At 46.5% G+C, this 13,825-nt stretch overlaps 1 protein-coding gene across 3 annotated transcripts; it reads left to right on the top strand.

Moving 5' to 3' along the window:
* Window positions 1–733: 733 nt before the first annotated feature.
* Window positions 734–6,200, top strand: LOC136550600 (glucuronokinase 1). 3 transcript variants are annotated; one of them, XM_066542223.1, is made up of 10 exons: window positions 734–1,211; window positions 1,299–1,315; window positions 1,626–1,757; window positions 2,908–2,971; window positions 3,057–3,266; window positions 4,622–4,771; window positions 4,916–5,104; window positions 5,261–5,377; window positions 5,498–5,658; window positions 5,745–6,200. In XM_066542223.1, exons 3-10 carry the CDS (start codon window positions 1,690–1,692, stop codon window positions 5,989–5,991), a joined length of 1,206 nt encoding a protein of 401 aa, XP_066398320.1. In that variant the 5' UTR covers window positions 734–1,211; window positions 1,299–1,315; window positions 1,626–1,689; the 3' UTR covers window positions 5,992–6,200. The 3 variants fall into 3 exon arrangements, with proteins under 3 accessions (XP_066398320.1, XP_066398321.1, XP_066398322.1); XM_066542224.1 differs by lacking the exons at window positions 1,626–1,757; window positions 2,908–2,971 and having other exon boundaries at window positions 765–1,211; XM_066542225.1 differs by lacking the exons at window positions 734–1,211; window positions 1,299–1,315; window positions 2,908–2,971 and having other exon boundaries at window positions 1,620–1,757.
* Window positions 6,201–13,825: the final 7,625 nt, after the last annotated feature.

Genomic DNA, 13,825 nt, shown 5'->3' with positions numbered 1-13,825 from the left:
CGAGGAGAGAGAAGCACAGTGAAATGCCCTTTTTACCCCTTCCCTACCCTAGCGCGAGTCCTCGGCTCTCGCTTCCGCCCATGGAGCTCAACCGACCTCAAGCACACGCAAAAGCACCTCTAGCCCCTCCACCTTTCCCCTCACGCAAAAGCACCTCTAGCCCCTCCTCCACCTTTCCCCTCAACCAATTCTGCCCCCCCCCCCCCCCCCCCCCGAGCTCTCACCGCCGACAGGCACATGCCGCTGGCCACGGTAAGGCTGCTCCCTCCAATCCAAGGCCATGGTTAGCATCCCTAACCTCCACTCCCCCTCTGAGACCTCTCATCCTCACTTCACAAAAGCCACCCTCGGCCTGCCCCCGTGCACCCTGTGCCCCTACGGCCAGCCGCCGACCACCACCAGCTAAGGTGGAGCGACGCATGGATCCGCGAGCAGAAATCGTCTCGGAGCTCGCGTAGAAATTGACCTCTCGGCAGTCGACGTTGGTGCCTCACATCGGGACGGCGGGCTGGCCTCCTGCATGCTCGCCGCCAGTGGCGGGCGGCAGTGCGGTGCCCACGCCCATGCCTCCTGCGTGCTCATCCTACGATCTGCTCATCCTGCGCGGTAGCAGGGTCCGCACCCACGGCCTGCGCGGCGGCGGCCAGCGGGGCGAGCTGGGGATAAGAACCAGGAGTGAGGAAGAAAAAAGGGTAGGGGCAAAAAGGATATTTGCCAAGACTCAAAGTGTCAACCAAAAAAATTGCAAAGAATCAAAATATCTTCCAACGAATCGCTTAGTTTTCGATGTCCAGCCGCAAAGGAAGATGGTCCTGGAGCAAATTTTGCCTGTATAAAAAAGTTAATAATCCCCGGGCTCTCGGCCCGGGCCCCTCCCAAGGTCACCGTTGCCCGTCCTCCGCGCCCCACCCCACGCTCGCCTCGCCCGTCGCTGATCCCTGTTTCCTGCTCCGCTGCCCTCCTCCCTTCCGATCCGCGATCCACCCCCACGCGCAGCGGCGCTCGGCCCCCTTCCCCCGGTCGACGGCGGTGACACGCTCGGTCCCCTCCCTCCTCACCGGCGACACTCGGCCCCATTCCTCGGAACTGGCGGCGGCGCACCGGCACCCTCCATCCAGTGGTTCTCTCTCGGCCAGCAGGGCTCGGATCCGGACCAGGCGAGTGATCAAGGGCCTCCGGTTCATCATCTGCACCACGGTCTCGGTCCCTTGGTTCGTCTTAATTGTTCCCCTTTTGAGGCAGGATTGTGGCTTAGTTGAATTCTAAACTCCAGTTTTTTATTTATTGTGCTCTTGCAGGAACCCATCAGAACAAGGTTGGTTTTGCTTTTGCAACCATGATAAACATACACCAAGGTTATGATGATCTGTTGAATTTATCGAAGGAGATTTTTTGGCTATATGCATTCTTGTGTGAACGCAGAGGCCATATTGTTTTCCTTTTATTACCTAAAAAAAACGAAGCAAACTTTGAGCAGCATGATGGAGCTGCAGGAGGTTCAATTGGTTGCACATATTGTTTGCCTTTCACTCCTATGATTTTCACTCAGTATGATGGAAATGTTTCTTTTGCAAATAATGATTGAAAATATCTCTCATTGAATCAACCTCTAAAATTACCTATAGGCTTTGCTGGACAGTAATCATGTTGCAAAGGGTGCAAATGGTATCCCTACTCTCCATACTGTAGATGCCAAAAATTCCTTCTGCCTCAGATGTAGACAATGAGTGGTCAGAAGTAAGGAGATTGCAGACAAGGTAAATTTTGCATTAGAAATAACTAACCAACCATTAGTGATTGAAAAAAAAAAAAACTCAACTAGGGTAGAAAGATCCCCTAATTTCGCTCTTAAGAAGACTGTGGGAGAAGTTGGCTAGCGCTTGAAAATCACTGCAGCACACTTAGCACTTGTTTATTTACATCTACTTTACAGCCCTATGATTTCAAGTAACTACTTGTGATAATCACTTGAATACGATACTTGAAATTCTTATCACGTTCCAGCAATCGCATTCCTTTTATGCTAAACTGAAGTCTGCTCTAGCTTCCTGATAGAATTTGTTCTTATATTTTTAGATAAAACCAAACTCTGAGATCCACAATGTAGGAAAAGTATATATCAAATAAGTTACTAAAAACACCCAAGAACATGTGCGTGCGTCCTTTTCCCTTGCTTGGATGGTGTGTCGGCCCACCTCCTTGACCAGAGTAGTCGTCTCAGCTGGTGGCGTCTTCTACCTGGCGGCCCTGGGCGTGGGCGTCCCCAGCGTCAAGGATGACGGCCGCCGTCCTTGGGCTAGGCCTTGAGCCGCTGCAGGTGGACCTCCTGCCACTGGCTGGTGGCTGCTCTGGGGCCAGGCCCTTTGCTGATGTGTTCATATGTAATTTTTCTCTAGACTAATTTGTTTTCTCTAGAAACAAGAAGTAGCTAAGATATGATCCTTTTCAGTCGTTGGCTCACTTGTCCAGATCCTCCCCTGCATGCCTAACTCGGAGCTCCTGGTGTTGTAGCCAGTTGCTTCACCAGGGTGGATTGGATTGCTTGGGAGATACTAATAGCTACTACTTTGGCGTTCTCATTTATTATAGGACTACGAAAATTTCTCGTAGAAATTCCTTATTTCGTTCCTAGGAAAGATCAGACCGAAACATTGTGCAGTCCCAGCAAGGCTTTTACTTACTACTCATACTAAATCAGAGATTACATCACATTGAACATTTTCGAGTTACAAAATAAACACATATGGAAGCAGATTGTTTTTCCTTTTTAGTGCAGACCAAGTTGCCTGTGGGTCAACTGGTTCTGGAGCTGAGTGTTGTAAATCTTCAGAGTGCCTTGATGAAACCTTGAAAGAATGGTTGAATATTAGATAAGTTATGCTTCCCTATTGTTGAATCATTTCCTAGGTTTGTCCCAATCGACAAATGTTCAATTCTTAATATTAGAAGAGTGGACTTTAGCTGCTTGCAGGTTCGTTCAGTTGCTGGCAAACATGTGGCATACAGATGATGGTTCCCAAGTAACGACTAACCTCGCCTAATCTGTGGCTGTGAAGGACATGGCGGCAGCGGAGATGGGGTTCGAGCGGCGGGCGTACGCGCGGGTGGGGCTCCTCGGCAACCCTAGCGACGTATACGGCGGTAGGGCGCTGTCCTTCACCATCGCCGACTTCTTTGCCACGGTCCGCCTCCGCCCTTCGCCCGAGCTGCTCATCCAGCCGCACCCATACCACGATCTTGTCGCCTTCCCCTCCCTCAGTCAACTTGTAAGCACAAACCACTGCTCTCTTTAAGTTCTTTCTGTCGACCCATCTATCATCACCCTATTCGCTGATAGTTCTATCAGTACTATCCAAAAATACAAGTGCGTTCCTAATCCATTCAACTAGTCACATCGTTTAAATAAATCCAAAACAACAAGATAACTGAGCAAGGAAGCAATAGCATATACAGAACAGAAGAACAATAAAACTGAGGAAGCACCAAGAGTTCGAGTCTCATAGTAACAACTGCATTGCTTAGTGTTTATTACAGTATATTAACTCCGGCTCCGAGGCTAGGTTGATCTGGATGGCGAAACAGCTACTGCCTTCAACAAGGGGTGGGGGGGGGGGGGGGGGGGGGGCATTCATTTTATTGGCAACGTGTTCCTGCTACATTCACTGAATTAAATATTCTCTCGAGTCCTCAATTCGTCATATATCTAGTGCTTTATTTAAAAGGGCATTAACTCGAGAATAAGCGTTCCTCTTCTTTTCCACCCCACCTTCCTCTCCTTTTCTAATTTTTCTAATCTAAAATAAGATAAGAATCTTTTCTTCTTTCGCAATTACTTTATACTGAACAAATGGACGGAGTTAATAAATAACTTGCACAGTGGGATTTGATTTGATTCCACTCCATTCCATAAAACCTATATAATTAACGAATATATTCTCATGTTTCTCTTATCTTATTTAGTCCTCTTTTCACCATATCAAACAAGATGGCCATGTCATCCAGCCTGAAACATGCTACATTTAACATTTTTCTGTTCCCTCCCAATGATGACCATCATGCATCATTGCAATGAATCAAGCACTGCAATTCTGTTTTTTTAAAGATAAGCGCTGCTATTCTGTTGAGCAAACCCAATCATACAATGTATTTCTGCATCTCTCTTATGTGCACATTTTCAATCTGTGGGATCCATATGAGCCAAGAAGGAACAAGTTGCACACTGATATATCTAATTTTCCATATGAATTATGAATTCAGGACAACCAACCCTTTTACGTCAATCAAAGAAGAAAAGAATCAGAGCTTACAATACAGGGGAAAAAGGTCTTCCCAAAAATTTTGGCACAAGGAAAATTCTTCTTGAACTGTTTCCAATACAAATGAGCCATAGGCAAAACAATTGAATCAGGTTGCGTTTTGGCTAGGAAGAAATATGTTCGGAGACGAACAATCTTGCTGAAACATCAAGGCATTTCACTATATTTTTAGAGGAACTACGGCAGGCGATTGCCAACCTGAACATTATATTGAGATATGCCAAGTTTCAAGGCATTTAACTATCGCTACCATTATTTGAACAAATAGCCTATGTTGGTATTAATTTTTTTCCCTTTTTGTTTAGGTGAGTCGTTTGCAAAGTGAAGGATATTATGGAGGCGTCCGGCTGCTGATGTCTATCTGTAAAGTTTTCTACAACCATTGTATTCAGAATAATATCAGTTTAAAAGCTGAAAATTTCACCTTATCGTATGATACTAATATTCCTCGGCAGGTAACTAGCTGCAATCCACTTCAGTTGTTTCCCTCTTATATTTGCATTACAATTGGCAGCTCTATAATCCTTGCTATAACATTTTCTTGATATGATGATGAGTTGGAGATTAAAGCATATTATCTTGATTCTTTTGTTCTGTAGGCTGGGCTGTCTGGTTCGAGCGCGATTGTCTGTGCTTCTCTAAGCTGCCTTCTTGACTTCTATGATGTCAGACATCTAATAAAAGTTGAAATGAGACCTAATCTAATTCTTAACGCTGAGAAAGAGCTTGGAATTGTTGCTGGACTTCAGGACCGAGTGGCACAGGTTTATGGTGGACTGGTTTATATGGTACGTGATGCAAACATTCATTATTGGCAGTTATGTTCTTGCAAACATACTTGTAGTCTAGCTAGTGTGAACTCTGTTCATTAATAAGTTGTTGCATAAGTATTGCTAGCTAGTTTGAACTCTCTTTGTTAATGTTTCAGTTTGTGTATTACTCAGGATTTTAGCAAGGAGCATATGGACAAGCTGGGTCATGGCATATACATGCCATTGGACGTGAATCTGCTTCCTCCTCTATACCTCATCTATGCACAGAACCCCAGTGATTCTGGCAAGGTTCTTGCTAAGTTAAATCTATAAACTGCAAGTCATCCTTTAATGTTGTCACATGCCACAGAGTAATATTGAGATGTTTGAGTCCTGCTGGTTAACAGCCATCTATGTTTTTTAATGTAGGTCCACAGCAGTGTTAGACAAAGATGGCTTGATGGTGATGCGTTTATAATATCACGTATGAAGGAAGTAGCGCAGGTAGCATTTAATGGTCACAAGGCTTTGTTGCAGAAGGATTATACTGAGCTAGCGAGGCTTATGAATAAGAATTTTGATCTGCGAAGGTAAGATTAATGTGTCTACTTGGACGCATGCTTGGAATGGCAAAGTAAGACAGAGTTACATGTGGTTATTGGTTACGTGATTGTAGGGAAATGTTTGGGGATGATGTACTTGGTTCAGTGAACATAAGGATGGTGGAGGTGGCACGCAGCGTGGGTGCAGCATCCAAGTTCACTGGCAGTGGAGGCGCAGTGGTTGCGCTTTGCCCAGATGGGGATACGCAGGTGGAGCATCTCCACAAGGCTTGCCAGGAGGCCGGCTTTGCAGTACAGAAGGTGAAAGTTGCTCCCTCGGTGCTGACGGATGAGGAGCTGTCAAGTTTATTAGCTTCCTAGCTGAACGATGAAAACGGTAAACAAGATAAAACTTATGATGATCCTTCATGTGTGATGTTTTGATATGTGTGATGGTGTGTGGCTGTTTAGTCGATGCCTTGTATGATAGATGACGGCCAAGGCAAGGCTATTGTTTTCAACAATGAATAAATAGAAGAGTATGTAGTGCAAATTTTGTCTTGGTGCCTATGTGGATGTGGTTGCGTGCTTGCGTTGCACAATGGGACTGGGATTATATCTTATTATATTAATATAGGTTATTATTAGAGGTGTGCGAAGAGGGCAGGGTACAGACGATGGAGATAAGCTTGCGTAATCGCGTTGGTTGCTGGAAGCTGATTTTGTGAGCTAAACTATATTGTCCGTGCGTCATACTTTGGAGCATATTGCGACAGACGGAGACAGTATGTTGTATGTATGATCCAGCAGACATTGTTGGTCTGAGCTATCGATCTATGAATACAATCCAGCGACAGCAAAGCAGAATCTGAATCTCAGCATGGTTTAAAGCTAGCCAGCCGGCCTCCCCTCCCCTCCTCCAGGAATAATGGCCAGCAATAATAAATTCTTTTATTTCATCATCCATTACGCGCCATATCATTATCATCCCCTAGGTCCTTTCAGAGAAAGCAAAGCTTGAGATCAGCTGTATTATTACCATTGAGCTCCATCTCAAACCAAATGAGCATGTTACAGGTGATACCTATTAGGCTATTACACTTAATTAGTCCAATAGTATGAACAATGATACACTTAATTAGCTTGAATGTTATTGGCAACCTTTCAAATGCTGCTGAAAGTTAAACACGAGACTGGATCGGAGGAAAAAAAAAAGGAATATTTGTATTGATAGGAGGAATCCTCTCTATTTCTATTCAGAGGATGCAATTACGAGATCCGTGTCAGTTAAAGTAACTCAAATTTGACTTAGTTTATAATAAATAATATTAGTTTTTGTGTCTCCAAACAGAATTTATTATGAAAATATATTCTATAACTAATCTAATAGTACTTATTTTATATCATAAATGATAATAGTTTTTTTATTTAAATTTATTTTATATCATAAATTTATTATGCAAACATTCATTGTGGCCAGCTCTAGCCTGGCTCCCATGCTGCAACCTCCCGTGTTTGATTCTTATGTTCCTATTGAGCCGAGCTGAGTTAAGGTTGTGTTTGATAGGATGTACAGATTGATTTGATCATCTTGCATCTAGAAAAGGTAGCGTTACCCTTCTCTGTCTCTACTTGGCATTCCATCGAGCACTTAGCGCCCAGGTGAACCCAGCACCAATGCGAGCACCACCGCCGGCGTCAGCGCCCCTGGCCTTGAGCTTGAGCAGGAACCGCTCGTTGTCCTCGTCTCCGCCGGCGTTCCCCTGCCGCATACAACCTTCTTACCGGAATCGAGCGGCCCTCCATCTCCGCCGGCGTCAGCTCCCCTGGTCAGGATCAGTCCCGACGCCGATCTCCTGGCCCGTCGTCGCCGCTCTGATCGACGACCTTTAGCGCCTCCGCGCCCCCCCCCCCCCCCCCCCCCCCCGGCTCACCACTGCTACATAGGGGTGCGCACTTAGCAGTAGGCAAAGGTCGGCTCCTTGCCCCCGTGGTAGCGAGCTCGGGGTGCCCAGCGCAGCCGCCCATGCCGCTGGTCACCATGCCGACGAACGCGGGGTAGAGCAGGGACCTTCCCGTTGTGAAGGCGAAAATATCCGGGGTCCTTAGTGCAAAGCTTGTCTCTGCTGTAACAGTGCTCAGTGATGCCGCGTGATAATCTGTTACGCTGAGGGTTTTTCTGCAAAAGGTGCGGAGGTGCGCGCTGGTTCCCCGTTTAGGTTGTTGGGCCGAATCGTCGGCCACCGGCCCTTTTCATTTTCTCGAGTATTTTCTAATTTAGTTCTAAGAGAAACTTGTAAATTCAATATCAATTTGTGTAGCTGACCAAAAATTATGAAACTAATTTTGTTAGGTTCCTAAAATCATGATCTGTCTGCTAGTATATTTTGTTCACATAGTTTTATAATATTCTTAGGAGCTATATAATTAATTTGAGGTACTTAATATTATCAAAACATGAAGTTGTGGGAATTATTGTAATGAATTGGTAGTAGTACTAGCCCTAAAATTTTTACAGTAGATTTCTAATAATATTAGGTGCTCACTATAATTTTTTTAGCTCCGTAGGATTAGTTTGCTAAGGTAGCTAAATGAGCCATAGTTCGTAAATATACGTTTAAATCAATAAAATGCTGAAACATCTAGGGATTTTATAACTAAAATATTGTGGGAAATTAGCGCCTAGTTCAACAACATGGATACATGGCCTAGTACGTTAGTCACTAGAGCTAGCTTGTTAGCGTGAGAGGCATAAACATAGTTTAAGAGTTGCGGTTGCCTTTGATTAATGGGAAAATGGTGTTCTTGCCCCTGTCCAGCAGTCCAATTGTGATTTTGCCCTTGTTTTTTCAACTTTGTGATTTTGCCCCTGTTATTTTAAAACGAACCCTCCGTTTGCCCCTGGTTTGAATGTCTGTTAGATGGATATGGAATAAATGAATTAAAAGAAATCAAAATCCCTACAAACAGAGGCAAAAAGACCATGTTGCCCCCCATCTTATCTTCATTTCCTGTAGATATTCCAGTGTTGGAAAATCCAAAAAGGGGAGCCGGCCGGCAAGTGGCTGCGCAGTGACTGCGACGCTGTTTTTACCTCCAGTGGGCAGTGGCACCAGGAGTTGTGGGGTTGGTGTACGGCGCCGATGAGGTCATGCATGAGCACGCTGTCAGCAACGGGCAACGAGCAAGCAGGCAGCAGCGCGAGGGGGGCCACCGAGCCGGGGCACGGCACGCGTACCTGTGGCCGGAGAGCCGGGGAACCGTTGAAGGCAGATCGATTCCTTACCGGTATGTATGACGCACGGACGCCATTGCCAGCAGCACGCAGTACGTACGTGGTGCACTTGACAACAGTAGCGCCGGCCGGTAGTAGTACTCCTAGTAGCTACCGAGGCGCCGGCCGGGCGCGACGCAGAACGACAGAGCTAGAGTGGGCCACGGCCGGCCACGTTCCCCCCGTACGGACCTGCACATGCCGGCCGGGCCACCAGCGCAGCGCAGCGGCGGCAGTCGGCACCGGCAGGCAACGACAAAGCCCGGCCTGGACCAGCTAGCGCGCCGTCACGAGATCCCGAGCGCGCGACAGCGAGCGAGAGAGGGGGGGCCTCCTCCGAGGTGACGGGTCGACCGACCGCGAGAGGTAGGCTTCCTGGACCATGCACGCATGGCGACGGGGATGGCCTAGGCTTGCCGCATTATTATCGCAATGGCAGCAGCACGTCGTCGCTGCGGTTCAGGAGGTCCCCGCCGTTAATCATCCATCCATAGGCCTGCGCCTGCCCGTGCCCGTCGTGACTCATGCCCGCCCGCCCGGCTCCGCGACGTGCGGCGAGCCAGTGACAGAGACGCGCGGCCGGGCGCGCGCGGGCCGGGGGGCCCCCGAGCGAGTTTCTGCAGCGGCAGTGCAGCGCGGCGCGGCGCGTACGATGACGACAACCGGTGGACGGACGGACGGACGCGCTGCCGGCCGGCCGGCCTGGCCGCGCCTGCCCATCTTGCCCCGGAACCGGCCAAAAGCCAGGGGCCGCGCGTCGCGCGTCGCCACGCCGCCACGCCCACCCCGCCCTGTCGCGCTGTGGGCTGGATGGCTGGTGCAGGCTCCCGCTCTGCTGGAACGCTGGCTGCTGGGCGACGCTAGCGCTCGCTGATCGATCTGATCCGACGCGCCCCACGCCGTGGTGCCGCCTACCGGCTACTGTGCCTGGCTCTGCTGCGCTGCGCCGATGAGCTCACCGCCCCGTGGGCTCGGTCGGCCGGTCGGCTAGCTGTGCTGCCCCGCCCGTCCTCCGGCCTCGCTTCATTCGCCAGACAGGGGCAAAATCACAATTAGTCATAAAAACAAGGGGCAAAATTGCATGGGCATTCATGTCTTTTGTACAAAGTTTAACACCGTTAAGGGTGGATGACGGAGCAGGGGCAAACCGGTGCTTCATGAATGGCACAGTAGGGGTAAATTCACAAAGTCAAAAAATATAGGGGCAAAATCATAATTTTGATACAAAACAAGGGTACAAACGCGTCTCTGCATTGCATCCACGTATATCATAATAGGAACAACGATGGATCGTGGAGTCGACCGGAGTAGCAGAAAAGATGGTGCCTTGGTGATCATGTCACCACGATGTAATGCTAACTTTTGGTTATATTTTACCCAGGCAAGCCCTGGTGTATGACCCCTATTATTCTACACTTTATTTTATGCTTGTACATTAAGTTTTAAGGAGTTGAATAAAAAACCACTTGCATATATATATATATATATATATATATATATATATATATATATATATATATATATATATATATATATATGCAAGTGGTTTTTTATTCAACTCCTTATCTTATGAGCCTTACTAGTATGACAGGATCGTGTAGATTGCTATGCTACAGGACTCCGATAAAAATTGAGTGGTTGCCTGTCACTCGCGAGAGATAAGAAATATATTGTTGTTGTTGTTACATTATATATATATATATATTGGAGACCGGGCGGAATGGTACTTTGGATCTGGACTTAGTTTGGCATTCGAGCGAGGCTCGGATTACACTGTGTTCCGCCTGTATCGGTTAAGGACCGACCGTTGCATTGGAGGTCACAGACTTATTATCCTGAGCACATACTTGTTTATGGGAGCAGGGAAGGCTCGTTACTCTCTTATCGTGGGTTCCGGCTCTTTCTGAACCGACTGATTGGAGGCGGGGACGGTGGAGGTCTAAGCACCACAATGAGTCTGGGACTCAGGTGTGGGGGTTTGGAGTCCAAGTTTGGACGGAGATCTGAATCCCTTGACATGAGAGTGGTGGGTTGGTTCTACTTGTGCCTGGGGTGCAAGCGGGACGTATGTTTTGGGGTACCCAGCTAGGCATATTGATTCACGAATCGCTGGGTAATCCGGTATGACCTGTCTATAATCTAGCATCATAGTAAGAACTGAGAGATAAAAGATGGTAAAATGGTCCTGATTGCTTACCACCTGCTTGAAAATAGCATTGGTGCTTACATAGAATTGTTAGTTAACGAACTAATGATGACTGCTAATAAAATTGAATATAAGGACGTACGTTTTGGTAATGCTTCCTGCAGATGCAACAACCCACGAGCCAGATAGACTTGCATATCCTTAGAGTTTTTTCTTTCCTCCTGATGGGTAAGCCTTATGAAGTACAATTGAGTACTCGAGGTTTGTTCTACACTGTTGCAGGTGATAGGAACATGTGGAGCTGACACTTATGTGTGGAAATCTCCTAGTGGGCTCAGCAAGGATTTCCTTAACGTTGCGGACATAGAGTTTATTTAAAACTTTCACCCAAAATGTTTTACAATGGAAAAACTTATAACCTGCTATGATGTATATAACAGATCATCATGTTAATGTTTAACTTGTCATTAAATGATTTTATTTTTGCTGAGACTCTGATAATATGGTTATATTCCGCTGTTATAAACAATAAATATTATACTTTGATGTTGCATGGAAGGGGGGGTGTAAGAAATAACTTAAGAATGTTGTAAGTTTTATTTTCTCATTTGTGATCCTGACGGAAAACTATGAATTTTTTAGTTCTCTCTTAGGGTGTGCTCGATAGAACTGCCTGATGAAGCTCACCCTCGAGGTGCTTAGTGTCTAGTCAAAGACAAGTGCCTCCGTAAGTAAGTTATTTCGGGCGGTTCTGCCACACTGTGTAGATTCGGACCCGAGGAGGCGCTGGGTCCGGTCGTTGTCCTCTAGGTCCGGTCCAGAGGTCCTTAGTGCACGCGTAAGTGACCTTTAAGATCCAATGAGGGAGATTCAAAGGAGAGACATGTGGCGCGAATCCAAGAATCGGATCCACCCTATAGATGGTCCGAACTTTGGGTCCGGTCATAGGGTCCGGTCGGCCCCGAGTGTGTAACGGCTAGTGGAGGTGTTGGACCTCTATAAATAGACTTGGGGCGCCTTGGGCTCACTCTCTTGGCATTTTCACCAGTGATACATCCTTATGAGCCTAAGCAAACACCTCCCACTTATCTTCATCATTGATTCATTATCATAGTGAGATTGTGACTGATTCATAGTGCATTTGCTTGAGTGATTGCATCTAGTGGCACTTGAGGATCGGTGTGGCCGTGGATTTCTTGTTACTCTTGGTGTTTATCGACACCTAGACAACTTGGAGCAGCGGAGGAGCATTGGCATGAGTCGGTGATTGTCCATGGCCATCTCCCGGTGGTTGTGAGGGGTGTTGTACCTTCTTCGGCGGAGAGCCGAAAGATAACTCTAGTGGATTGCTTATGTCATTGAGTTAACTCACTTGTGGGTAGGTTCTTGCGGCGCCAAGTGTTGGCTAGGTGTCTGATACCTATTAGCCACCGAACCACCAAGTGTTGGTCGACACAATGGGGACTAGCGTGCCGGCAATCACGTAAACCTCAGGAGAAAAATCTTATGTCCATTGTGATTGGTATTCTCCCGGTGATTGATTGCATATTCATTGTGATTGGTTCATCTCTCTTTCCATGGCGGTATAATCTTCCTACACACTCTTGTATTTACTTTATCTTCGTTCTTGCCTAGTCAAGCTCTTTAGTGTAGTTAGTCTTTGAGAGCTTGTTAGTTTGGTTGGTGAGGCTCTTTAGTTAGTCTCTGAGAGCTCGCTAGCTTAAAGAATAGTGACATAGCATTTGTGTGAACCTAGAGATCATAACAACTAGAATTGTTGGTGTAGGTGGCTTGCAACCCTTGTAGAGCTAGAACAAAATTATATTTTACCATTTAGGTTACTAACCTTGTGCTCTAGTGAATTTGTAGAGATTTTTATAGGCTATTCATCCTCGTCTAACCATTTAGGACCTTTCACACGTGGCACACCAAACGCATCCGGTGCACCCGTGTAGTGCGTCCAGTCGGTGCGCAAACATCACATGAAGGGGGCCAATGGGTATGTGTGACTTTTGAGCTCTATAAATAGATGTTGGTCGGCTTGGGCTCACTCTCTTGGACATTTTGATCAATTATACATCCTTGTGATCTAATCCAATCACCCTCACTCATCTCTTTCATTAATTCATCATCCAAGTGAGATTGGGAGTGATTCTAGCTTGAGCATCTAGTGGCTCACGAACCACTAAGTGAATCGGCCGTCACAACTAGGACGTAGCTTGATGGCAAGCAAGTGAACCTTGGGACAAACCGTGTGTCAATTGGCTCTTTGGTCTTCACTTGGTGATCATATATTGTTACTTGCCACGTTTGGTATATCACTCTCTGCCTCTCATTGTATTTACATTCTTTTATCTTGTATAGAGGTAGTTTGAGTAGTATAGCTCTCTTGTGTAGTGTAGAAATAGTTAGCTAGCTAGTTGTCTTGTTAGAAGTAATTAGTTCTTGCTAGGTCACTAGTTTAGAGAGTTGTGACTTAGTTCTTATGTGCCTAGAGATCATATTCCAACTAGAATTGTGGGTACGTGGCTTGCAACCCTATTAGAGCTAGAGCAAAAAGCAATTTCGCCATTTAGCTATCTAATTAATTGCTCTAGTAATTTATAGAGAAATTTTTATAGGCTATTCACCCCCCTCTAGCCATTTAGGACCTTTCAATAGGTCTTTTCCCATGTCAAGTTGGGGTTCCTAGGTGTGCTGTCGCGCTGGCTTGCCAACGTGGTGTGCCACATCGCAAAGGTGGTAAAAGCGTAGGTGGTTTACTGTTTGCCATGACAAATCTGTAGGAGCACGTC

Source organism: Miscanthus floridulus, chromosome 4, assembly GCF_019320115.1.
Source record: "Miscanthus floridulus cultivar M001 chromosome 4, ASM1932011v1, whole genome shotgun sequence".
NCBI classification, from domain to species: domain Eukaryota; kingdom Viridiplantae; phylum Streptophyta; class Magnoliopsida; order Poales; family Poaceae; genus Miscanthus; species Miscanthus floridulus.
The sequence above is the reverse complement of the archived record's forward strand: the minus strand, read 5'-3'. Positions and strand labels throughout refer to the sequence as shown.

Bases quoted from the DNA above. Each gene is read 5' to 3' on its own strand.
- LOC136550600 (XM_066542223.1), top strand. From the start codon at position 1,690: ATGCCAAAAATTCCTTCTGCCTCAGATGTAGACAATGAGTGGTCAGAA. The intron at 1,758-2,907 runs GTAAATTTTGCA...ATCATTTCCTAG, and splicing joins GTAAGGAGATTGCAGACAAG to GTTTGTCCCAATCGACAAAT. The intron at 3,267-4,621 runs GTAAGCACAAAC...CTTTTTGTTTAG, and splicing joins TCCCCTCCCTCAGTCAACTT to GTGAGTCGTTTGCAAAGTGA.